Here is a 26,594-nt window from a genome sequence, read left to right as displayed (position 1 = left end):
AAGTTAGGTGCTCATTTAGGAAAGCTGACCAGTAAACAGAGATTTTATTCGTGATACTTATTCCAGTCCCTGGAAGACATTATGTGTGGTAAATTAGAAGGGAAGCAAGCAGGCGTGGAAGGCATGATGGATGGACACAGCAGCTGCAACAACATAACACCTGCAAGGACAGCACAGGATTGGCAGTGTTCCCTTCTGCTGCGCACAGGGTTATACACATACACACACATATATGTACATGTATACCATATATACTCGAGTATAAGCCGAATATCAGTCGAAGCACCTAATTTACCACAAAAATTGCATTAAAAATGTACTGAAAAACTCGGCTTATACAAGAGTATATGCGGTATATGTGTCAGACAGTTGGTTGTATATGTGTGTGCATATATGTATAGACAAGAAGAATATTGAAAGTCCAAGGACTTCCAAAAGAACAATCTGTCTTGGAAGATGTCCAGCCAGAATGCTCCTTATAGGTACGGATGGGAGACTTCATCTCGTGTACGTCAGATCTGTTAAGAGGAGAGACCAGTCCCTGGAGAAGGACATCATTTTTGAAAGTAGCAAATCTTTGTGAGTACACGGAGGAATGCAGCCCAGCCTATCGGCAGGAGATCTGGTGATGTTGAGGCTGGAAATTGGGGGGGTGGGGTGGGATGTGCAATATGGGGTGTCAGTCCTTAGTTGAGAGTTGAGGGACTTCCCCAACCCTCCTAACAATCCTCAGCTTCACAACTATCAGAGTATATTATTTTCAGAACAGAGTGTGAACTCTTGTTTTCATGCACAAGAGACAATTTCTACTAAGGTCAGGTGACACGTCCAGACTATGGCCTGTGCTGGGATGCTCGGCCTTTTTGATTGATGCTCTTTCACCTGCATTAATTTAGGCAAGTCCCGTGGTCGGCCCCTTCATTATACTAGACAATAAGCAACAAACACATAAGCAAACTGTTGGGTTAGAAAAACAAATTTTGTTGTGTTTTTAATCAAAGGTCCTCATTGAAGTGATTCAGGGTATATCCACAGACATGAAAGCTTGTAGAAATCATTTTTCACCCCACCCCCACTATCAAGTCTTTATTAATTGCACTTTCTGATAAATTCCTGAATAAAAAAGTAAACAACTTTAAGTACAAAGTTACAGAGAGCTAACCTTGAGCATGGCTTTTTTACTTCTCATACCGCCCGCCTTAATGTTTTCTATGCGATCTGCATGGGCTGTTATATCCCACATGACAATCTGAAATAAATAAATAAATGTGGTTATAGCATATTCTTATTAGATAGATAATGGAATATTAAAGTTATATTATCATGTAGCCTAATAAATCAGTAACTCTGAGGGAGAATCCAATTTAGCCTACATCTTAAGAAAGCCAACTACCATGAGGCGACTTCTAAAACTAGTAGAAAAAACTGCTGTTTAGGTATTTTCAGCACTTTGATCCTTGTGCTCCTGTTTGTAAACACTAGTGTATTTTAAAGTCCAAGAAAAATAGCACGTATGTGCTGAATGAGGCCTCTGCTTGGGAAAGCACTGCTTCTTTCTTTGGGAATGTTTCCAGACTGTGCGGATACTGCTTTAGGACCTGGTGGGACCCAGCCTGCTCTCCAGAACGAAGTCCAAAGGCCCATTTGTCCAAGATGTCTGGAAAATGATCGTTTCTGTTTAACTGAATAGAAGTCCTGGGTAGTGCAAATGGTTGTGCTAAACAAAAGGTTGGAGGTTTACTCCACCCAGAAGTGCATCAGACAACAGACCTGGCCATCTACCTCCCCCAAACCAGACATTCAAAGCCCCATGCAAAAAGTCAAACAACCGCAAAGCAAACAAAAGCCAAAAGCCTTGTGAAGGACGGTGCTACTCTGACACAAGGGTAGCCACCCTGCTTTAGAACCGCCTCGACGGCAAGTGGAATCTCTATGTTTATTTATGCCTATGTCTCCTTCCGTTTAGTTGAATATGTCTCTCTGATCTCAAGAAGTCTTATAGAAATATTGAATCATGTATGGATGCTTTATAGTCAATTTCTATTTATGTTCTGAATCATGCCCTAACCTCTACCTCCAGGAAATGTTCAGAAAAGGCTTCCTGGTCTCCTTGTCCACGAGATATTAACATGGTAGGTTTTGTTCTTCCATGTCATTTTATGCCAATGTCTGATCCTCTCCCAGCGACACAATTAGATGTGATCTGGTTGTGTGTTTTCAGTCTTCAGGGAGCACCTCCAGCCCTGACACTAGTCTCGCACAGCTTCCACCCTCGTCCCGGGTCTGTGTCTGCCAGAGAGCCTGTGCTCCCGCCTTCTGCTGAATTGAATCCATAATTTGAAAAGGCTATCGATCAGACCTATTATAGAACAGTCTGCGGGTTAACACGTAGCTGGGGAGGAAACTAGTACCTACCTACCTACCTGCCCATTTATACAGCCTCCGGCAATGATGTTCGGGTCACTGGGACAGAACTGGAAGCAGTAGATGTCATCCGGGCTCTCAAGCATCAACTAGAGCAAACCCCACAAAGTCAAGAAAGAGGGAGAAAATCATACATCAGGCTATTTCATATTGATATCTTGACTACAAGATAACATTCAAACTAAAAAGCTCACTGCTATTGAGTCAATTCCAACTCATAGTGACCCTCTAGGACAGGGTAGACTTGCCTCATTGGGTTTCTGAGGTGGTAGCTTTTTACAGGAGTAGAAAGCTTCACTTTTCCCCCCTGGGTCATCTGGTGGTTTCAAACTGTTGGCCGTGTGGTCAGCAGCCCAACTCGTAACCTAATCAATCACCAGGGCTTTGATGAGGGTAAAATTAAGACACACAAAGTTTACTTTCACTAGCTATTTCTAAGAAATGTGCATATGGGTTGCATCCTCTCACCAAACTTGTTTAATCTGTATGCTGAGAAAATCATCAGAGAACTGGATTGTATGAAGAATGTGGCATCAGAAATGGAGGAAGGCTTATTAACAACCTGGATACCCAGATGACACAACCTTGCTTGCTGAAAGTGAGGAGGACTTGGAGCACTTGCTGATGAAGATCAAGGACTGTAGCCTTCCGTATAGGCTCAACTCATGGTAAGGAAGACCAAAATTCTTACAATTGGACCAGTAGGTAGCATCATGATAAATAGAAAAAAGGTTGAAGTTGTCAAAGATTTTGTCTTACTTGGATAATAATCAGTGCTCATGGTAGCAGCAGTCAAGAAATCAGAAGACATTGCCTTAGGTCAGTGGTTCCCAACTTTCCTAATGCCACAACCCTTGCATGCAATTCCTCATGGTGTGGTGACCCCCCCCCCCAAACATAAAATTATTTTTGTTGCTATTTCATAGCTGTAATTTTGCTACTGTTATGAATTAGGTGACCCCTGTGAAAGGGTTGTTCAAACCCCACAGGGGTCACGACCCACAGGTTGAGAACCGCTGCCATAGGTAAATCTGCTGCACAAGACACTTTAGAGGGTTGAAGAGAAAGGATATTTCATCAAAGATTAAAGCATGCCTGACTCAAACCATGGTATTCTCCATGGCATCATCTGTCTGTGAAAGTTGGACATTGAATAAGGAAGGAAACAGGAGAATAGATGCATTTGAATTGTGGCGCTGGAGAAGGATATTGAAAGTACCATGAACTGCTAAAAGGACAAACAGATCTGTATTGCAAGAAGTAAGGCCAGAGTGCTCCTTAGAGGCAAGGATGGTAAGACATTGTCTGACATATTGTCAGGAGAGACCAGTCCCTGGAGAAGGACATCATGTTGGTAAAGTGGAGGGGCAGAGCCAAAAGGAAGGCCCTCAAAGAGATGATTGACAGGGTGGCTGCATCAATGGGCTCAAGCAGAGGAACACTGTGAGGACGGCACAGGACAGGGCAGTGTTTTGTTCTGTTGTGCACAGGGTTACTATGGGTGGGAGCTGACCCCTTGGCACCTAACGACAAAGATGAACATCTACCTTTGCTTTAGAAGCTGCTTCAGTTGAATTTTACAGAGAATAGTGGCTGTGTCCACTTCTTCTGACTTCCATGGAAGGCAAAGGAGACCCCACCATTAGGGGATGCTGTAATTTTTTATGAACAAAAAATGCCGACCAGATTAGTCTTTCTAAAAGTTATAGAAGGTAAGCTCTGTGAGAGTTGTTTATTGTCCTCTGAATACAGAATGTTTGGGCACTCACAAAATAAATATGTTACATGAGAGAAGATGAAGATATTCTCAGTGATAATAGTTCAGCTTTTAAAATATTACAGAACTCAGAAGGTAAAGAAACTCTAGTGCCCAGAGGGTAAGGACAGGGACTTGGAAGGATAAGGAGAGGGCCTTGAAGGAATGAAGAAGCATAAAGAAAGAGGTATATAAATAATAGTCCACACCAATGCTGCTGTGCATACACCAAGCCAGAGCACCTGCATAGTTGCTGTCCTCTAGAAACTGTAACAAAACAAAACCCACTGATTTCCTACCTCTGAGTTACATGTTTCAAACCAGAATGGAGGTGAATGATCTTGGTTTATCTGGTACTCTATAATCTTGTTCATTTGGTACTCTGCAGATACTAAAGAAACTTCTACTTTTTAATCTTTTAATGCTGTTTTATGGGGTTGCTAAGGAGCCCTGGTATCACAGTGGGCTACTTGTTGGGTTGTTAGCTTCAAGGTCAGCTGTTTGAAACCACTCTGAGGAAGAAAGGAAGCTTTCTACTCCCATAATGATTTGGTGTTGGAAACCCACAGGGGCAATTCTACTCTGTTCTACAAGGGCGTTTATGAGTCAGAAATGACTCGATGGCAGTGAATTTGGGTTTTGGTTCATCATTTGAATGAAAACAAAGACAATCTAAAGCATTTGCATGATGCCTGTAATTAATTATTTGTTTGTCTTTTTAAAGCTACTCTTCAAAAGACAGCAAGGAGGTGCAGGAGAGCAGTTCTGTGTGGTAGGAAGTTAGAAAAGCCCAGTGAGGGAATGGAGCCATTTTTCTGTCAAGAAGCCATCTGGAAGGAGCTAGACACTCTGCTCTATTGATTTAACTCTCCATCTAGTCACTGTATCTAGAATCTACTATGGTAAAACGACCTTAATGCAGACCACTGGAGGAAGAACTGGGGTCACTGGTCAGTTGGAATCCAGAACTGGGAGAAGGAAGAAGGAAGGAAAGGGCCCAGGGCTTATTAAGGAGAAGTCTTAACTAAGGAATAAAAGCGAAACAAACACCCACAGCCTTGAGTCATTTTCAGCTCATTGGAGCAGCTTGTGGATGTAAACCATTGACCTTCAGTTGGCCTTCCAATGCTTACCCAACAGCGCCACCAAGGCTAACGAAGGAGTACTTGGTGGAAACGAAATGTGATGGTATTCAGGCACATTGAATAACCTACTCTAACATGGAAAGGACCCTTCTACTCCAGGAAGGAGCCCTGCAGGCATAGTGGGTCGTGTGGGGGGCTGCCAATCACAAGACCAGCAGTTTGAGACCACCAGGTGCTCCAAGGGAGAAAGAAGAGGTTTTCTACTCTGGTAAAGACCGACCGTCTCAGAACCCATCCTGGGCAGTGCTACCCTCTCCTGTCCCTCTCAGTCAAAATCAGCTCGATGGCAGTGAGTTTGGCTTTACCCCACGAAGAATGCAGGGAACTGGAACTTGGAGAGCAAACCAGACTTCCAAACGCACGACTGCCACAGTCAATTCTGATTCGGCGACCATCTAGGACAGAGTAGAACTGCTCTCTTGGGCTGAAAATGTTTTTAGGAGCAGACAAACGAGACATCAGCTTTGTTTTATTGGGATTACTGTGCATTTTGTTTTTGTTTGAGTGGAGCGCGCGCACGCGTTCTAGTTAGGTTTTAGGTGACTTATTTAAAAACAGGGCAATTTCACCCAAAATTCGAAGTTTCTGAACTCAATTGACAAATGGGGTCACTCCAACAAGATGAGCGGCGCACTCTCCAGCTAGCCTCTTCCTATAGTCAGGTTCCCCCCCCCCCACCCACTCCCGCAGCCGGCTCTGCCCATTGGCACTGCTTACTTAAGTAATAAGTTCCCTCAGTGTCAAGACTTCCGTAAAATGGAGCCGGAGTAATTAATATTTAAATAAAAGCTACGAAAGAGTTTGTTTTAAAAAAATAAGTGAAACTTTCTTCTTAAAATATTTCTTAAAATTACATTTTGACTTGTTATATTCGCCTTTTCAGTAAACAAAATGTAAACTTTAGATTTGTTATAATTGAATAAGGGCCAATCTGAATTAAAGAAAGTCTAGATCAGCAGTTCTCAACCTGTGGGTTGCAACCCCTTCGGGGGTTGAATGACCCTTTCATGGGGGTTTCCCAATTCATAACAGTAGCAAAATTACAGTTGTGAAGTAGCAATGAAAATAATTTTATGGTTGGGGTTCACCAACCATGAAGGAACTGTGTAAAAGGGTTGCCGCATTAGGAAGAGTGAGAACCACTGGTCTAAATGAATGAGGGTCTGGGATCCTAAGTGGTTCTAAAGGGGTGGGCAATGTCCGGTGTGTGGGCCGCATAAGGCCCACAAAATCTGTACCAGCCAGTATCACCCACCTCCCTACGGCCGGAATTCCAGCCACCACACGAGGGCGAGCTCAGTCAATGTTTGACCAGTATGGACCCCGAAGGACGTGATCAACACCTGAATGGGCCTTGCTCCCTGACTTACAGATAGCACTAGCAACAACTCTATTTTGATCACGTGTGTAACTCTTCTGAAATACCTGCGGGTGTATGGGGTCTGAGAAGCTCCAGAAAAGGATCAGGGAGGGCTGCAGCAGCAGTTTGCCCGAGAAGTGGACTCTGTCTTCAAAGCTGAGCCGCACGGCCACGGACACGGCTATGAGCCCTGGTGGGAAAACCAGGGACCATTAGAACCCGCAGCAGCAGCAGCAGCCGCCGTCACAACCCCACCAGCACGGGGTGCTGTGTGCCAGGCGCTACGCCAAGCGCTTCATCATCGTTCTCGCAGTTCATCTTTTGCAACTGCCCGCTCATTACCTCTGGTAAGGGTTTTCAGTTGATCATGGAGAACCTCAGTAAGCACCCCCCTGCAGGTGTCTATATCTACATGTGTGAATATAAATCAACTATAACTATAAAAAAATAAATCGAGATCCCGGTGGCAGTGTCAGGTGAGCATTGGAGTGGTGACTGCAAGGTCAGTGGTTTAAATCGACCAGCTGCTCCGCTGGAGAAAGAGGAGGCTTTTTGCCCCTTACAGATTGCCTTGGAAACCCCATGGAAGACTGCAATGGGTCGCTGTGCCCTTGCTGGCAGCGGGGAAAATTCCGGTTTGCTCTGTTTTCAGGCAGGTGCACTCATTCTCAACGGAAGACAATATCCTCTGTGTGTCACTCTTGCCAGAGACCCCTAATGATCCCCGTTCAACTAGCACTCATTGAACATCTGCTTTTCCTCATTGAGCTCTGCGTCCAGAATCACAGTGTGTAAAATAAAGTTGTTCTTCAGCCCACCCTCTGCCATTGAGTTGATCCCGACTCACGGCAGCTCTATGGGACAGAGCAGGGCTGCCTCTCTGGCTTCTGGGACTGTAAATCTTGTCGTCTCACTTTTGTCTCGCAGAACAGCTGGCGGGTTAGAACCACCAACCTTTCGGGAAGCAGCTCAACATGTAGCCCCTGATACCACCAGGGCTCCTTCGCATTTCGGTGACCAACACCGGATAGTCCTAGGAAGAGACTTGTTCTTTCTTTACTAATAACGCACCACTCTGCCATTAGCAGCAAGGCTGCCCTTTGCATCTAGGGGCCTTGAAGGTCAGGGGACTTGTTTGGCTACGCCAACTGCGAGCTGCTCTGAGAATGGATTGGAAGAAGCAGAACTCATTAGTCATTCCCAAAATAACCAAGCGAGTCACTGGGCAGCCGATTCCATTCGTTCTTATTTGCTGCGATCCGATGGATGCCAACTCACAGTGACCTCATAGGACGAAGTGGGATTGCCCCTTAAGAGTTCCAAGGCTGTCGGTCTTCATGGAAGCAAAGTGCGACAGCTTTCCCCTACGGAGGGTCTGGCAGGTTGGAAATACTCACCTTTTCATTAACAGCTGTGTGCTAAAACCACTGTGCCACCAGGCCCACAGGGAGATACTTCACATGCCAGTATGGTGATTACCGCGACACAGACTAACCTCACCAGGTGTTGGGGAAGGTGTGCAGCAGCTCGTTTATTGCTCGTGGGACTGGAAACTGAAATCACCCTTTTGAAAAACGTGTTAGTAGTTTTGTTTTTTTTTAAGTATGAAGCCTACAACTAAGGATAATGAATTCTCCCCAGTTTGCCAGGGACATTCATGATTTTAAAATGGAATTTCCTGAGAGCCAGGAATCCCCCCAGGCTTGGGCACCCCTTCCGTCTGAAGAGTTGGCCGCCTTATACATACCTACCATATGACCCAGCCAGATTACTCCTCGGTATTTACCAAGAGCAAGAAAGCTCATGCTCATGCAGACTCCCTGCGTTGAGCTTCAGGCTTCTTGTTGCAAAATGGAACTGTCCAAGGGGACAAGTGATTGGTAGGTGCCTGGCACACAGCAAATGCAAGTTATTTTTATTGAAATTGAGCTGGCTTACAGTTTTATGCGTCAAGACAATAGACAGTTTTCCTGTCATCTGAAAAGGAAGTCCCAGTCACGTCGGTCTCACCTTGTATCGTTGGGTGCCACGAGACGCAGGTAATCATCTTCTCCATGAGATTATGGAGGTCGGTGAAGGACTGGTACTCTTTCAGGTAGGTGTCACTCTTGTCCCCATAGGTGCCTTCTTCTTCAGCCAGGTACCTCCAGTCATCAACAAATGTGTTTATGATTTCATTCTGCTGCAGGGCTATTTCAACACTGTTTTTTTGGTAAAAGGAAAACAATTAAGATTTTAAATTTAACAGTCAGTGATCTGACTCCTTCCTTAATACTGAAAGAAAAAAATGCTCTCAGTCACCTTTAGTAACTAATGATGAACTCCTTTGCAATAAATGACCGAAAGAGGAATAAAGATTCATGGGGGGTGCTGCTCAGAACTTATTTCAAGAACGAGCTTGCTGTTTGGCCACGAGGAGGGCTGCTCCGACGCCCTGCAGGCCGTCACCCTCTGCCTCTGTCTCCCAACTGTGGCCCAGCTCTTCTCAGGGCAGCTCCTGGGCCCAGGGGAGGGACGAGGGGCTGCGTCTGCGCAGCTTGGTTGGGTCCTCCAAAGGCCATCTGGCTCTGGAGTCCCTCTGGGTTGATTGAGACCACTCACCTGACGTGCAAGCTCCTCTTTTATTTTTCACAGTGGGAGCTTCTGTTTTCGCCATCGCTTCCTGAAAATCCCAAACTGACAGACGGAGCGATTTTCTTCGGTGCAATCAGTCCTACACGATGACTTATGCTAACTGAAAACCAAACTCCCTGCCATGGAGTCAGTTCTGGCTCATAGTGAGCCCCTAGGACAGGGGGATGATTGCTCCCGGTGTTTCTGTGCTGTAACTTTTTTTTAAATTTATCATTTTATTGGGACTCACACAACTCATCACAATCCATACAGACATCACTTGTGCAAAGCACAGTTATACATTCGTTGCCCTCATCATTCTCAAGACACTTGCTTTACGCTTGGGCTCCTGGAATCAGCTCCTCATTTTGCTTTTTTTCCCCCTCCCTTCCCCCCTCCCCCCTCCCCCCTCCCCTCCCTCCTGAACCCTTGATAATTTATAAATCATTATTCTTATCATATCTTACACTGCCTGACGTCTCCCTTCACCCACTTTTCTGCTGTCCATCCCTCAGGGAGGAAGTTATATGTAGATTCTTTTAATCAGTTCCCCCTTTCTAACTCCCTTCCCTCCTCCCTCCCGGTATCACCACTCTCACCACTGGTCCTGAGTTCATCTGTCCAGGATTCCCTGTGTTTCCAGTTCCTTTTTGCACCACTGTGCATCCTCTGGTCTAACCAGGTTTGTAAGGTAGAATTGGAACTGTTTAAGAACTAGATGAAAGTTGTGTGTTTCATCAATGCTACACTGAACCCTGAGTGACTCATCTCCCCACTATCCCTCTGCAAGGGATGTCCAGTTGTCTACAGATGGGCATTGAGTCCCCATCACGCACTCCCCCTCATTCACGATGATATGATATTTTTTCTTTGGTGCTTGATACCTGGTCCCTTCGACTCCTCATGATCACACATGCTGGTGTGCTTCTTCCATGTGGGCTTTGTTGCTTCTGGGCTAGATGGTCGCTTGTTTGCCTTCAAGCCTTTAAGACCCCAGATGCTATATCTCTCAATAGCTTTCCACCATCAGCCTTCTTCACCACACTTACTTATATACACATTTGTCTTCAGTGTTTATGTTGGGAAGGTGAGCACACATGATGGTTTCTGTTCTTTGATGTCTGCTACCTGATCCCTTTAGCACCTCATGGTCACACAGGCTGGTGTGCTTCTTCCCTGTGGGCTTTGTTGCTTCCGAGCTAGATGGCTACTTGCTTGTCTTCAAGCCTTTAAGACCCTAGACACAATATCTTTTGATAGCCGGGCACCATTAGCTTTCTTCACCACATTTGCTTATGCACACGTTTTTCTTCAGCAGAAAGGTGGGTATCATGGAATGACCGTTTAGTTGAGCAAAGTGATTTTGTATTGAGGGAGCGCGTGAGTGGAGGCCCAATGTCCATCTGCTACCCTACTAATAAACCTATAAATATATGCACATACATCTATTTCCCCCATAATCATAAATATATTTACATATGTACACGCCTGTATTTAGGCCTCTATGTATGCCCTTTGCCTCCTACTTCTTTCCTCTATTTCCAATTGCTTTCCTCGTGTCCCACTACCATGATCACTCCCTACCAGTCCTCCCACACACTCCCTGCTACTGGTTTTGAGCCACTCATACCCTTTTCCCTGGGTTGGCCAACACCTCTTCCCTTCCCCCACCTCCCACTCTCCCATGTCCCCCTGGGACCGTTGGACCCATTGTTTTCTTCTCCACATTGTTATCCAGCCTATCTTATCTAGATAGAGCTGCAGAGATAATATGTGCATAAAATTGTGGGTGGCCTCGACAGCACCAAACAAAGTGGCAGCAACATCAACAAACTAACAAACAAAAAAAGCCACTGACATGCAAAATCTAAAAGAAGAGAGAGAAAAAAAGAAAGAAACAAAAGCCTGTTAATAGTTCAAGGTCTGTTTGTTGACTTTTAGGATGTTTTCCGGAGGAGTCTGAGTGGGGTGCCATATCCTGGCCCCAAAGTCCATCCTTGATACTTGGGACCTCCTTGCTCTGCTCCCCACGACGCTCTATTGCATGCCCCCAGTGTTTTGGCTCAGTGTGATGGGGTCAGCTCGGTCACACATCTCACTCTGTGTCTCCAGTGCTGTCCCGTGGGTCAGCGCAGGATGTTGCATCTCACAGTGGGGCTGTCCATATGGTCCTCTCTGTGCATTGGCCAATCTGAGCAGGGCTATCGTCCTCTGAGCTTGGTGGGCCCTGGTGTGCTCCACTCCCTTCCTCCTTGTTCATTTGCTTCAGCTTCCTTCTGGGTGTGGTAGGTCAGTTCCTTTCCCTCACAGACGATCTATTTTCATTTTCTGTGGCAATCCCTTCCATGGATTCTAGTTGAGGCAGCCGGGCATATAGTCCAGTCTTTTTGTGGATTCCTTGGCGCATTACGTTGCCCTCCTGGTTTGGTGTGTCACGGTGGGGTCTGTATGCACTTACAGTTCTGTGGGGACACAACCAATACTCTCCCCCTGGGTGGATTAGTGCCCTGTTCCCCCCATGTCATCATCTCAGTTTCTCCCCACCCCGATTCTTTCTCCTCCCCCCTTTCTCCTTCTTTATGTTGGACTCTCGTGAACCTCCCTGGGTGTGGCCTGCCCTCCCCCCAACTACCTATGCTTCCACCTGTTTATTGCGAGATAGGTGTCTATTCTTCTATTCCTGCCGTGCTGATTGTACTTACCTCAGGGCACTCATGTTACACCTGTCCTTTTGAGATTGGCTTACCTCACTTAACATGTTTCCTTTCAACTCTTCCCACGAAACGACATGTTTCATGTGATTTTCCCTGCTTTTCCGTGCTGCATAGTACTCCACTGTGTGTATATGCCAGAGTTTACTAATTCACTTGTCTATTGATGGAAACTAAGGCTGTTTCCAAGTCTTTGTGATTGTGAATTGTGCCACAATAAACATTGGAGCACAAATGACTGGTCGTGTTTTATTTGCTGCTTCTACCGGGAATATGCCCAGTAGAGGGATGGCTGGGTCATAAGGTAGATCAATTTCCATTTTCTTTAAGTATCGTCAGATTGCTTTCCACAGTGGCTGTACAAATCTACACGACCACCAGCAGTGGAGGAGGGTTACTACTTCACCACAGCCCCTCCAACACTTGTTGCTCTCTGATTTACTGATCTGGGCTAGCCTCAGGGGTGTTAGGTGGTATCTCATGGTTGTTTTAATTTGCATTTCTCTTATGGCTGAGGACCTGGAACACTTTCTCATATGCTTGTTGGCCATATAGGTCCCCTCCCTAGCGAAAGTTCTTTTCAGTTCTTTTGCCCACTTCCTTAGGGGGTTAACTGTTTTCCTCTTTTTGCAGGTCATGAGGGTGTTGTAGATTTTAGTAATGAGCTCTTTGTCCGATGTGTCATTAATAAAAATCCTCTCAGTCTGTGGGTTGTCTTGTCACCCTCTTGGTGAAGTCGTCTGAGGTGCACAAGTGTTCTATTCTTATAAAATCCCATTTGTCGATTTCCAGTTCACCTGTGTGTGTACCCTTCCCTATTGCAGTGAGCCTATGAGTTCCCTGGGCCAGTGCTCTGAGGTTAGTCCCAATTTCCTCTTTGATGGCACTGATGGTTTGGGGTTTAACTTCTAGGTCTATGATCTACCCTGAGTTTATTCTTGTGCATGGAGTGAGGTAAATGTCCTGTTTCATCTTTCTACATGTGGACATCCATTGTTTCCAGCACCACTTGTTAAAAAGGGCATCTGCTTCCCACTTGATGGTTTTGGGACCCTTGTCAAAGATCAGTTGTTTATATGCTGATGGTTTTACTCTTGGACTTTCTGTTCTTTTCCACTGGTCTGAGTGTCTGTCGTTGTGCCAGTACCACGCTGTTTTGACCTCTGTAGCTGTGTAATAGGCATTAAAATTGGGTAAGGCAAGTCCTCCAACTCTGTCCTCCTTGAGGAGTTCTCTGCTAATTCTGGGTTTCTTCCCTCTCCATATGAAATTGGTGATCAGTTTTTCCAATTTTTTGAAGAAGGTTGTTGGTATTTGAATTGGTATAGCATTGAACTTGCCAAGTGCTTTAGGTAAGATTGTCATCTTTACTATGTTAAGCCTTCCAAGCCACAAGGAGGGGATGTTCTTTCATTTGTGGAGGTGCTTCTGGTTTCCTGTAGTAGGGGCTTACAGTTTTTGTTGTATAGGTCTTTATTTTTGTTAAATATCTTCCTAGGTATTTCAGTTTGTTCTTAGCTACTGTGAAGAGTACTTTCTTCTTAATCCCCTCTTCCATGGTCCTGTCCGATGTGTATAGAAAACCTGCCGACTTCTGTTTGTTGATCTTGTATCCTGTCACTCTTCCATATTCCTCTATCGCTGTAAATACCCCTGTTGTGGTGCTTTTGGGTTTTCCAATGTACAGGATCAAGCCATTTGCAAATAACGATAGTTTCACCTCCTCCTCTCCCATTTGGATCCCTTTGATGTCCTTCGCTGTCTTATGTTGTTAGCCAGAACCTCCAGAACGATACTGAATAGAAGTGGGGGCAGGGGGCATCCTTGTCTTGTACCCTTTTTAAGTGGGATTGTTTTTGTCTTTTTCAATTAACTATGATGTTGGCCGTTGGCCTTTCATAGATAACTTGTATCAGCTTGAGGAATGTACCTTCAAATCCTATTTTCATGAATGTCTTGATTAGGAATGGGTGTAGGATGTTGTCAAATGCTTTTTCTGCATCTATGGATATTATCATATGGTTTTTAATATTGATGCATAATACTGATGGATTTTTGGATGTTAAACCATCCCTGCATCCCTGGGATGAATCCTACCTGGTTATGGTGGATGATATGTTTTATATACTTTTATATTCTACTGACCAATATTTTGTTAAGGATTTTTGTATCTATGTTCATTAGAGATATTGGTCTGTAATTCTCTATACCTGTGGGGTCTTTGCCCTGTTTGGGTATCAAAGTTATACTGGCTTCGTAGAATGAGTTTGGGAGCTTGACTGTAACTTTTTAAGGGAGTAGAAAGTCTCATCTTTCTCCTGAGGAGGTGCTGGTGGTTTTGAACTGCTGATTTTGCTGTTTGCAGCCCAACTTGTAACCACTATGTCACCAGGGCCCCTGTTTACTAAATGAGGGTACTTCACATCGGTATACACATATGAGGGGACTTTACAAAGCTCATGGAAAAAGAGGAATTAAAAATAACAGAGGTTTTCCGCAAACTCTCTGAAGGCCCATGTACATACATATATGTGAAGCCGCCTGACACACGCGTGTCCACTCAATTCTGACTCATGGCGACCTCATGTGGTATGAAGTTGGACTAAACTTTCTATGGTTTTCTCGTGTGTAATCTTTATGGACACAGATTGCCAGGCTTTCCTCCACAGCGCCGCTGGGTGGGTTTGAACCGTCCACCTTTAGGTTAGTAGTCAAGTATAAACCACTTGGGCCACCCAGTGAACTGACATGAATCATAGACACACATATGCCCATATACACATAGATAACTGAAAATAATCAAAGGTTCCCCAGAGGGGAGATTTGGTGTCTAGAACTACAGAGGGTGAGGGGAAGCCTCCCCTGGCTATTACAATGCTTGGGAGGTGCAACTGTGTCTAATTCCATTGCTGAGCTCTCTGTAATGCAGCGCATAGTCTCTGAAATAAAGAAGCATCCTATTAAAAGTGTTCATGTTGCTCCTTTAAGAAATGATGTGAGTTCTAGTCGATCACTTTATAATCTAGGGATACTAATTTCATGGGTTCCTGGCGAAAGGAATTTGGTTACCACAGTGAAATGAAATTTCTTGAGGTGGTTCTTCAATCCCAAATCTCTCTAATTCTCAAAAAAATGAATGGGTTGGAACATGCAAATAATGCATAGAGAATCCTATCCCAGGGACTAGTAGGTTTTGCCATTCCATTGGGTAAAGAGCGAGCCATTTCAGAAGCAGGAAGTGGGCTCCCATGACCATCGGGAGAGACCCACCTGCAGAGGGCAGGTGTGCCTGGGAGAGCCCTGCCTAAGTGGTGGAGGCACCAGAGGCCACAGCACTGAGACAAAGCAGGGGGCTTCCTGGCCCTGGGCAGGAGGCTGGCTTGCAGAGTGGGGTGCATATTAAAATACCACCCAAGGTTTACCCTAGTAACCCAAAGTACAAATATCTTCTCTTTTAAGTGGGAAGGATAAACTAATAATAATATAAAGATAAAAACACAAATGATGAATAGAAAAGATCACCACCAACTTAAAAAGCCGGGGAAGCATTTTTGTGTTATGGAGCACACAAGAGATACTAGCACCTAGAACAAACTCAGGCTGGGTCGATAGACAGGTCAACTGACCAAGTATCAAGTTCAATCCAGCAATGTCAAGAGTACAATGATCCCTGTCTGACAGTAAGACTGTTCTAGACCCTTGCCTGTGTCTAGAGGGGATCTGCCAGCAGCTCAATCTGACTGGATGCTCTGCAGGTGAGTTTTCGGCTCCCACTGTCTGCCATAGCTTTCTACTAACTGAGTATTCCAAAGTACAAATATCCTGTTTCTGTGTGTGTGTGTGTGTTACTAGGTGTGGAAGCTCAATGACTGTTTTTCAGTTATGAACACGTTGAAATAAGAAAAAGCACGTTACCTAACAGTTAATATAACATTTAAAAACATTTAATAGGTACCCCTAAAAATTAAACAAAGGGACCATTTGTTTAAATGCTATTAAACATTGTTGACTACCTTCCACTACTTAACAGGACACTCTTGGGGAGTCTTCTTGTAGTCTATGTCTCAGAATGGAAGGATTTTCTGGATCTTCCTACTTAAATTGTGATTAGACCAGCAGTATTAGCCTGTCCTGGGAGTTTGCTGGGAGCTACAGAATCAGTACGCATTTTAACAAGATTGCACTGACATTTGTGGACATTGACACTTCCGATTCTTCCCAGTCAGCCTGAACAGGGAAGTAATTCACGAGGAAAAAGTTTCTTCATTTCTCATGTGGTTCCTGAGAGCGACAACTAGAAGCTCTCTAAAACTGAGGTTAAGCCTGTAAACATCAATTCTTTTTATTCTTAAATGAAATTTCTCAGTTGCTTTGCAAATTCCCTCGAGGTTTCTTCTTTTGCAAAGAATAGTCCCATTTAGGAGCCCTGGTAGCATGGTGAGTTAGTAGTGGACTGTGAACTGCAAGGTCAGCAGTTCAAAACCACTGGTTGCTCCATGGGAGAAAGATGAGGCGGCTATCGACTACTGTAAAAATAAGTCGCAGAAACCCACAGGAGGAGTCTACTCTGTCCCACAGAGTTGCTAGGACTCAGAGTTGGATACATTTGACTCGATGGCAGTGAGTTTGGGTTTTGGAGTGTTCAGCAGCCCTGGGTGCAGCATGCAGGACACTGCTGGACCGCTAAGCTCAAGATTGGCACTTCAAACCACCAGCTGCTCCCTGGGAGGCTGATGAGGCTGTCTGCCCCTCTAAAGACTGACAGCCCAGGAAATCCTCTATAGGGCCACCACCTGTCAGAATTAACTCAATGGCAGCGGGTTGTAGGTTTATAAAGGAGCCTTGGTGGTGCAGAGAATTAAGCTTTAGGTTGTTAACAGAAAGGTTTCTGTGTAGGAGAAAACTGTGGCAGTCTGCTTCCACAGGAGTTACAACCCTAGCACCACGACGAGGCAGCTCTGCTTGTCCTACGGGGTCTCCACAGGTTGGCATCCACTCAACCGTTGGGTGTTTGGGTTTGAGTTTAGGTAAGCTGTGGATGAAATTTGATGAGGAAGATTTTTAGAATTAATTTCTAAAAAAAGTTTCTTCCCAAATAAAAGGGAATATATATATATATATTCTTAAATGCCCTTTCCAGTGAAGGACAAATAATGCAACCTTTTTGAATCATTACAACAATTTTGAATTAGATTCTCCAGAGGCACAGTGAACAACTTTTTAGATTTTCTAGAATCTTCTGGGCCTTTAACCCAATCTGAAAGAACTAATGATGTGCTCCTTAAAATAAAAATTTTAAAGGCTTAACTATATAGAAACTGGACCAGTGAATTTTTTTTTACTTTGGGAACAAATAGGAAGTCAATAATTGGATGCAACTGGCAGACTAGTACACCATTGGCTTCACCTCTCTGCACCCTCTGATCACCTTGATGATGTCTGTCAATTTCCTCCTCTAGTTAGACGCCCCATGGATCCTAGCACCAGGATTGGAGAGTCTTGAAAACACCTTTTTCAGAGCCAGAATTAGTCATAAGAGATACCAAAATGAGTTCAGATTCTCATTTATGAAGGTTTATTTTTTTGTGAATTCATCATCTTTTACTTCAGCCTTGTCATCTCATAAAAGTCAATGACAAGTTAGCTACCCAACCTTACAACGAAAGTGGACAGAACACTTGATTTAAAGAAACTATGACATATGCGAAATAATTGAGAATTTAAAATGATTTAAAACTCTCACCACGCTTAGCTGGATGCACTCTTCCAGGTTCGTGCGGCATGTGATGTGATCCTAGATTGGGGACCCTGGTGGCGGCGTGTTCTACGAGTGAGTCAGTGATTAAACCCACCAGCCCCCAGGAGGGGCAAAGAGGAGGGCTTCTGCTCAAGCAAAGTTTTTCAAAAAATAATTTTATTGTGTTTCACTGGAAGTTTACATAGCAAACTGGGTTCTACTTTAACAATGACACTTGTTACTTATTTTTAATCCCCCAAAAAGGAGAGAACAAATTAAAAATAGGCTAAAAGAGAAAGCACATAAGATGTGATATTTCCCCCCAAGTAGATCTGCACTAATTCACTTTCTGATGCACTCTGTCTGAGGACAGGGCTTGTAATATCGCAGGTCAACGATCCCAGGGAATTCAGTGGAGGCTTTTCTGCTGGAACGTCGCTGCAGATGGTGTTTTGGCTTTCACTATCCTCCATAGCCTTCTCTAAACCAGACGTTAAGCTTGAATCCATTCCCTCCTCTGATCTTGGATTTTGTTATTTGCAATCTTTGGGTCACACAAGGCGGAAATGCTTCTTCCAAGTGAGCTTAGCTGACACACCGCTGATTGGCTGCTCCTTTTAAGGCAAGCTTATAAGACCCCAGCTACTCTTCTTCCTCACTAGACTCTGCTGTAGTATGGTGATCCCTTTATGAAAGTATTGAGGAGGACCACATCAGGAGGACTGATTCTTCTTAGGTTTGGACATATGGGTAAGTGCAAACTCATAATCCACTCATCTATCTAAGGTGAGTATAACCACCCCCAGCTCCACTTTAGTGGTAGCATTATAAGATTTTTAAGAGAGATTATAAGTGACCTCCAGGGAGTCTTTAGCAATTTTAATAATAGTATTATTAAACTAGCCACTAGTATAGAGTTTAGAATATTGTTGAGATGGAGGACGTGTGAGTATGTAGGAAGTCTTTTTACATGGGGTGTTCACTTATATGTATTAAAAGCTTAAGTGACTGAATCCCGTTTTAAAAAAAAGGAGGATTAGATACAGAGTGTAAAGTTCAATATCACCCATTTACCACATCAGAACTGTGTGCGCACACTGACACGTCTGAGAAAACTAAGAAAATATGGAAATATCACATATATAGTAGTCTTAATTTGTCTGTTATTAGGCAATTTCAAAAGCAAGATGTTTGGCTAGAAGTCCAATGATGTCTAGTCGTTGGCCGATGTAGCCATTTTCCTCTCCCTCCCTAGGGCAGCAGGCTGCATGTCCAAGGGAGTAGATTAGTTCCTTCACTCTGCAACGGTTTTTTGTTTGCTTTCTTGTTTTTACGAAATAGTTATGGGGAATAATTCTATTTTTAACAGTCTTATTGGCATATAGTTCACATATCATACAATTCAGTAGTTCAATCATATTAAGAAGTGTTGTGGATCATTACTACAATCAATTTTAGAACATTTTCTTTTTGTATTTGTTGTTATTAGCTACCCATTTCCCCTAACATCGTCTGCCATACGCACAAGAAACCATTCATCCGGTTATTGTCTCTTTAGATGAATCTATCCCGGATTTCATATACATAAAAACCATACCAAAATTTAAAACAACAACAAAGTAAAACAGAGGAAAACCTTAATGGAAAAGAAAGCAGAAAATCCTAAAATCTAAAACAAATGAGTCAAACAGGGGATCAAATGGTAAATTTTTACATTTTCATCTAGCTGCGTGTGTAGTGTGTAGTAATCCACTTTCCCATGCACGCTGCCTGACAGCAAGGCTGCTCCCTCCCTGCAACGGGTCATCGAGTAGGTTTCCCAACGCTATCTGATGTAGCCTATGTAGTACGTTGTCCACCTCAAGAGGACAAGCTCTATAAACCCAGGTAGCCTAGAGTGTGGGGCTATGGTCACCAAGGGCTGGGAAGAGCCTGGGTTAAATGTGTATGATTAGCCAGAGAGTCCCAGGTGGGCTGTCTCCCTGGGGGGACCCTAGAGGCAATGTCAAGTGTATTTTCCAAAGGCAAGCTGCCCTCTCCGCACGACAGAAAGCGAGAGCATCTTCTCCGAGACAGACTCCCCCCACCCGCTGCCACTGCCACCACCGCCACTGCCACCACCGCCGCCGCCACCACCACCACTGTGAGTCACCACCGTCACTGCCACCGCTGCCACCGCCGCCGCCACCACCACCGTCACCACCGTCACTGTCACCGCCGCCACTGCCGTCGCCACCGCCACCGCCACCACTGCCACCTCCGCCTCCACCGCCATCGGCACCGCCACTGCCAACCTCGCCACCTCCGCCACCATCACCACCACCGCCGCCGCTTACTCCTCGTGGTCTTCAATCTCATCGGGGTGTATTGAACTCCCATATAGGAACGTCCAGCAAAGGGGGGTGGCCTTTGGAGGGCACTGCCACATTATAAGGACTCTGGGTTTCTCCTATCCCTCCTAATGAGGGGCTGCGGCCAGCTCTCCACTGGGGAAGTGGTCTTTGGGAGCGAGAGGTGACTCTGGCACGGCTGTGGGCAGTCTCAGAAACGCAATGGACGCTCCGCCCGAGAGGTCACTGTGAGCCAGTGCCTGAAGACAGTGCACTGAGCTTTTGTTAGATTGGGAAGGCTAACATGCTGCTTGGGAGAGAAGAATGAGGCTCTTAGAGAATTGTCTCCATAGTGTCTAACTAAACACCACACATGTAATTGTTTATTAAAATCTATTAGTATTGTATGGTAGGCTAGCATAGGACTGGGGAATGTCCATTAACGCATGCCCAGAGATCCCAGCTACCGAAACAAAGGAGTGGCGCACTGCACATGATCAGAGGTTCAGGTTTCCCGCCGGTAGGCATGGGTGGGCGCTTTACCTGGATTGGCCCACCTAGGCCACCTGGATTGGCCTACCTAGGCCAGGTGAATTCAATTCAGTCAATGGGGTTCATCAGGGGTCGTCCACCACGCCTCCCTGTGGAATCCTTGAAAAGGCAGGAGCCCAGAGTAGAGACACACACTTTTCTTCCGCCAGGCTACATGGTTGGGAGGAGTCCTATGGGTGCCGTGTAAACCTGAAACTTCTTCTAACTCTCATTAAACTCACTTGGATCACGAACCAGGCTTCGGTGTGAATTCTTTCTCGCGCGGAGCCAAGGACCGAGGTATAGATCTAACTCCAGAGAGATCTAACAGTATAAGGAAACAGTAACATTCTATTTTAATATTTAATATACAATTTTTACCTTACAGATGTGTTGTTAAGAAATTCGGCCAAAGATTTTGATTGTCCAAGCTCCTCTTTTTCCTCTTCTGAGAATTCTCTTGGTTGATATTGTGTACTAGCATTTTTGGGATAAGCCCTGATATATCAAATAAGATTGAATAACAAAATTAGATCAAATAAAGCAAATATAGATCACCACAGTTCGCAGCTTTGCTTGGTGATAGTACTAGTATATTCTTTTATGTTCACATTTGTCATGTGGACTATAATATTTTTTCTTACTCTCGACAATTGATCTTGACTTCCATTAAGTCTATTTGCATTTCTCATTCGCTTACTTTGTCAATGCCTCCCACCTTACTGTAAACATTAAAGTTAAGACTGTATTGGGATTCATGACAACAGGTTCCTTCCTGACCACTTTCTTCACCTCCAGGCTCTCTATTCTCTGCTCTCCCATCCATGCTCCCTGGCTCATCTTATTTTAAAAGCCTCTCCTTTGATAAAGCCTCCTCCTGTCTGCCACAGAGAAAACACTACCCTCTACATTCTCCGAATCCCTCCATTCTATCCAGTATTGTCTCCTCACAAGCCCCCACAATTGCTCTTCTCACCCCTTGAATCGTTCAGATCATTTCCCATCTTTCTATAATCCATGGTGTATTTTCCTTAAGCATAAAATATACATCTAAAATGATCTAAAAATTAAAAAAGTTAATCCCGAAAAGATGTATAGCTTAGCATCTTCAAATTTACACAATCTTCAAAATCGAGCTTACGTCCACAAAGCATTTTCCCTGCAAAATATATTTTTAATTAATTCACTCATTGGAGAAATTTCATTCAAGAGTTTACTGTGTGGAAATAATATGGTTTGTCCTCTCAAGCTACTCTGGGTCAAGGGCAGACAGATAAAGAAAGGAGTAAAAAGTGGACGATCAGCCCTATGATAAAGATACCCCTAAGTGGAGAAGAGCACTGAAATGGATTTTTAAGGGTGAAGTGAGGCATTCCAGGTAGACACGGCAGTGATGGACATTTGAGGAGAAGGAGGAGGAACAGCAGAGGCAAAGGAAGGGAGATGTGGAAGTGCACATTTGCTTGGAATGAGAACATTAGCTAGAACATTGAACACTTGTCTGGAAGCAGGCGGTGCGAGGCGAGAGGCAGCCCGTGTTGGATCACCGAAGAGAGAGGACTGTGTATGTCACCTTCAGTGATCTGGAGTGATCTTTCTGTAAGTGAAGGGGCACTAAAGGAAACATTCAGGCAATGACGCCACATCATCCAACGTTATCTTTAATAACGACCTTCAAGTAGGTCATTCAACGTATAGAGGCTTTGAAATCAAATCAAGTTAGGAGGCCATTGTGATGTTCCAAGTGAGGAATTGACCTGCTTTGTGGAATTTTATGCCTTCATTACCAATGCCTATTCTAAGGATCTCTCAAAATATTCATGAAAGTTGCTAGATTTTACTGCAATTGGTTTTCCAAATACATAAACATGCTTACCATCTTGTCTGAGTACTTATGTCATTGATTTCGGGGACAACTTGCAAGCCAACATCTTTCTCACGTTGTTGAATGGTAAAGTTTTTATCTGGGTAGGCGGTACATTCAATATAGGCATCTTTGACGAAAGAAGCATTAAAGTCACTGAACTTAATGGGTCCTCCAAACTCATTTCGCTTCCGAGATATCATATATGTAATCTGAAACACATTAAGCCATAAAGGTAGCTGTGATAGTCAGGTTGGTTTTGCCAACCTGGCCAAAAGGAAGCTGTGGGATTAATCAGGTCACAGTTTGATTGGAGGGCAAAGAGATAAATGGTTCTGCAAGCCCACCCCCCTCTCCCTTGCTTTCTAGTGATTAGAGTGTGCTGCTGCTTTGGCTAGTTCTCTGCCTCAGCCTGTGAGCTACAACACCTGTGGGCCAAGCCAGCTCATGGATCCTGTTGATAGAGTGTGAGGCTCCTTCGCGATCAGCTTCATCATGGTGCTGGTGCATACATCGCTTGAGCTGGAGGCTGGTGCATCCTGTCGCCTTGCATTGCTTGAGTTCGATATCCCATCCAGGCCTGCTTTGCTGAGCTACTGACTGCTGCTGCCCCAGCCTGCTGTTTGCTGCCTGTGGGCAGCCTCTGTCTGTCTTGCCCCAGGGAGGTCTCTGCTGTCTGCTTCCTTGACCTTGGACCTGGCAGCCCACGTGAGTTGAAGGACTTCCAGTATATTAACTGTTCCAAGAAGTGAGTTGAAATGAGCCCTCTATACTGCTGTGTGGACTAATTAGCTGTTACATTCCTTCTTGCTGCATTAGATACATAAATCATAAGTGTCCTGGTTTTGTTTCGCTAGAGAATCCTGCCTAACACAGTAGCAGAGTCACTCCGCTGGAGAAAAATGGTTGTATAGTAGACAACAGTGGGGCTCAGCCTAGATCCTCTCGGTTTCCTTTGTCCACTTTCCCTGTGGATCTCTAGCTGTGAGTGCCCTTGATTCTAATGGCCAGCACGGCTGCCTCTCCTTGGAAGAATGCTCTAAGGCTGCGGGCAACACCTTTCCTGCAGGTACAGAGAGCAGGCAGTGACTGGCAGTTTGTGTCTTGATCACTGACCACCAGGTGGCCCTTGTTCCCTTCCTTTGGTTTGCAGTTACTATGAAGTGAACTTTATAAGCCAGGCTTCCCCTGCAGCCTCAAACAAAAACCTTCTCTGCTGAATATGCATCTACATCTCCAGTCTTGGAGGGTTTCCTCTGCTTGCCTGGGCTGCCATCTTTCTCACTGATGCGTGGGGTACCGTCCTAACAAGTCAGTACCTCACAAATCCTTCTCTCACGGGCTGCTTCTGGGGCCCGCACCAAACCCAGTGGCCACTCTCCTGTCAAGAAGAACCACACCCCACAGCAAACCTACCACTTTCACGGTTACTATGAAACCCTTAGATATAATTGTTTTTACCTACAAGGAGGGAGGTATCTGACTGAAAGTCGTCCCATGTAAGCCTCTGACCTGTTTTGTAGATTCTTCAACGGATTCTTCCGCAATTTCCTTTTCACTGCCCAAAGACACCCATGGTTTAGAGACGGGCGGTTTATAAAAAACGATGTCTTCAGGAACATACTCTTTCTGTTCTTCAAGTTCCTCCGGTACTTCAGGGGGCTAGAATAAAATAAACAGCATTCAAATATACAGTGCCAAGTTTGTTACAGCCACATCATACATTGTGCAATAGCTTTTTCATAGAGTCATTCATTATTTTATTATGTGCATTCCTTGTAGTCCTATGCCCTTGAATTAAGAGTAAGAAACTAAGAGGAAAAAAGGCAGAAGCAAGATTTATCAAGGGCATGGAAAGAAGATATGGGGAAAATATGAGGGAAAATATGTGATAAGAAAATGGCATTTACTGCAGTTGTATATCTTTACTAATATTGGGTGATAAAACTTAGTAATTAGATTTAAAGTCCTTTAATTTACTACAATGTTCTCTGTCAAAAGAAACATTGTTGTATGCTGTCCAGTCAATTCTAACTCACAGCATACACACTATATCCACTAACTATTAAGAACTAAATGTTTTCGCCATTGTTAGGTGGCCTTGAGTTAGTTCTGAGACACTGCTTGGTCCTGTCCCAGCCTCAGTTGATGTTTGAGTCCATCACAGGCAGTCATTGTGTCCGTCCGTTTCCTCTTCTTTGCTGACCCCCCGCTTTGCCAAGCATGAGGTCCCTTTCCAGGGACTGGTCTCTCATGATAACATGTTCAACATACACGAGACGAAGTCTTGCCAGGCTCACCTCTGGCTGTGCTGCTTCCAGATGTGCTCATTCTTCTGCGTGCTCAGTGGGACTGCCGACATTCTTCAGCAGCACCGGACGGAGCGGCGTCAATTCTCCTCTGCCTTTCCCCATCAGCGCCCAGCTTTCACATGCGTGTAACGGGACTGGAGACACCATGGCTTGGGTCAGGCACACCTTAGTCCTCAGGGTGACAGCTCTGCTTTTTAGCATTTTCATTGTCCCAATGAAATATGTTGTTTGATTTCTTAATTTCTTATTCTATGAGCATTGATTGTGGATCCAAGTAAAATGAAATCCTTGACAACTTTTACCCTTTCTCCATTTATCGTGACATTGTCTATTGGTCTACTCATGAGGACATTTTAGATCTTTAATTGAGTGGCAAACCAAAGGTTGTAAGATTTGATTTTCATCAGGTCCTTTTGGATTTCAATAAGCAAGGTGTCTCGTACATATTGCAGGTTGAGAAGTCTTCCGATGCCGATTCTGCCTTCTTCATACGAATATAGTATACTTTCTCATACTATTTGCTTAGCATACAGATTGAATTGACAGACTCACTGCCTCACTGCCTTCGAGTTGATGGCAACTCCTAGTGACCCTCGAGGACGGGGTGGAACTACCCCTGTGAGTCTCCGAGACTGCCGTCTTTCTCCTTGGCATGGTTGGTGTCTTTGAACTACCGACCTTGCAGATTGAAGCACAACACAGAACCACTGTGCAACTAGGGCTCCTGAATAACGATAGTAGACAGATATTTCCAAAAAGTTAATGGAAAAATTCCATTGTCTTTAACTTCTATTTTTCCACAAAATTTTTGAAGGCCCCTCATATATATAAATGCTTACTACAACTGCTTCTGAGAGTAAAACAATGGACAACCAAATAACTATTAATAGGGGACTCAGTTAGTAAGTTGTTGAAGAATCATACAATCAAATCCTATAAAAGAGCTACCCCCAAAAAAACACCCCTCAATCTACATATAGCTCAATGTATCAATCAACAGGGATAAGTCTGAGTTTTATAATCTACATCGCAGGATTATTTGCACAGTGTCATATGATTTGTGTCAGTTTTAAATCAATAGAACACTATTTGTGAAGCATACTACATACATGGTAAAAGTATAAAACTATAAATTAAAAAATATGCACCAATTTCATAATCAACTTGCTGGCCATGAGATTTTTAATATATATTAACAAATCATTTTATTGGGGGCTTTTACAGCTCTTATAACAATCCATATATTAATTGTATCAAACGTATTTGTACATATGTTGCCATCATCATTTTCACAACTTTTTCTTTCTGCTTGAGCCCTCGATATCAGCTCCTCTTTTTGCCTACCCTCCCACCCTTATGGACCCCTGATAAATGATAAATTATTATTATTTTCATATCTTATACCTTCCACTGTCTCCCGTCACCCATGTTTCTGTTGTTCATCTCCCCGGGGTGGCGGGGGAGTTTGTTTTATTTTAATAGGAAGGAGTAAGAAAAAAGGATTAGAAAGACCATAAGAGGAACTAAAACACTATATGAAATTTTCATTTCAATTTTTAAAAGCCTGGAGGTGAATGTAAGATTAGCATTTGTTAATTCTGGGTGGTGATTATTTTAGTATCTGCTATACTGTTCTTTACATTTTTTGCATATTCAGAATATCTAACTATAACATAATTAAACAATCATAAACACCATAAAATAATATTTAAAATAATTTTATTGGGGCCTCTTACAACATTCCATACTTCAATTGTATCAAGCATATTTATTTGTACATATGTTGCCATCATCAGTTCCAAAACTTTTTT

The 26,594-nt window shown here is 44.0% G+C and overlaps 1 protein-coding gene across 1 annotated transcript in view; it reads right to left on the bottom strand.

Annotated features, from left to right (window-relative positions):
• DNAI3 (dynein axonemal intermediate chain 3) overlaps positions 1-26,594 on the bottom strand; it is a 64,461-nt gene that overhangs the window by 31,776 nt on the left and 6,091 nt on the right. The window contains exons 4-10 of the mRNA XM_075538980.1: positions 23,984-24,133; positions 22,484-22,683; positions 20,989-21,105; positions 8,696-8,886; positions 6,751-6,875; positions 2,424-2,513; positions 1,163-1,249 (exon numbers count right to left, since the gene is read on the bottom strand). Coding sequence (XP_075395095.1) covers positions 1,163-1,249; positions 2,424-2,513; positions 6,751-6,875; positions 8,696-8,886; positions 20,989-21,105; positions 22,484-22,683; positions 23,984-24,133 — 960 coding nt within the window. The remainder of the gene's footprint in view (positions 1-1,162; positions 1,250-2,423; positions 2,514-6,750; positions 6,876-8,695; positions 8,887-20,988; positions 21,106-22,483; positions 22,684-23,983; positions 24,134-26,594) is intronic.

Source organism: Tenrec ecaudatus, chromosome 1 (assembly GCF_050624435.1).
Source record: "Tenrec ecaudatus isolate mTenEca1 chromosome 1, mTenEca1.hap1, whole genome shotgun sequence".
Classification (NCBI taxonomy): Eukaryota; Metazoa; Chordata; class Mammalia; order Afrosoricida; family Tenrecidae; genus Tenrec; species Tenrec ecaudatus.
The sequence above is the reverse complement of the archived record's forward strand: the minus strand, read 5'-3'. Positions and strand labels throughout refer to the sequence as shown.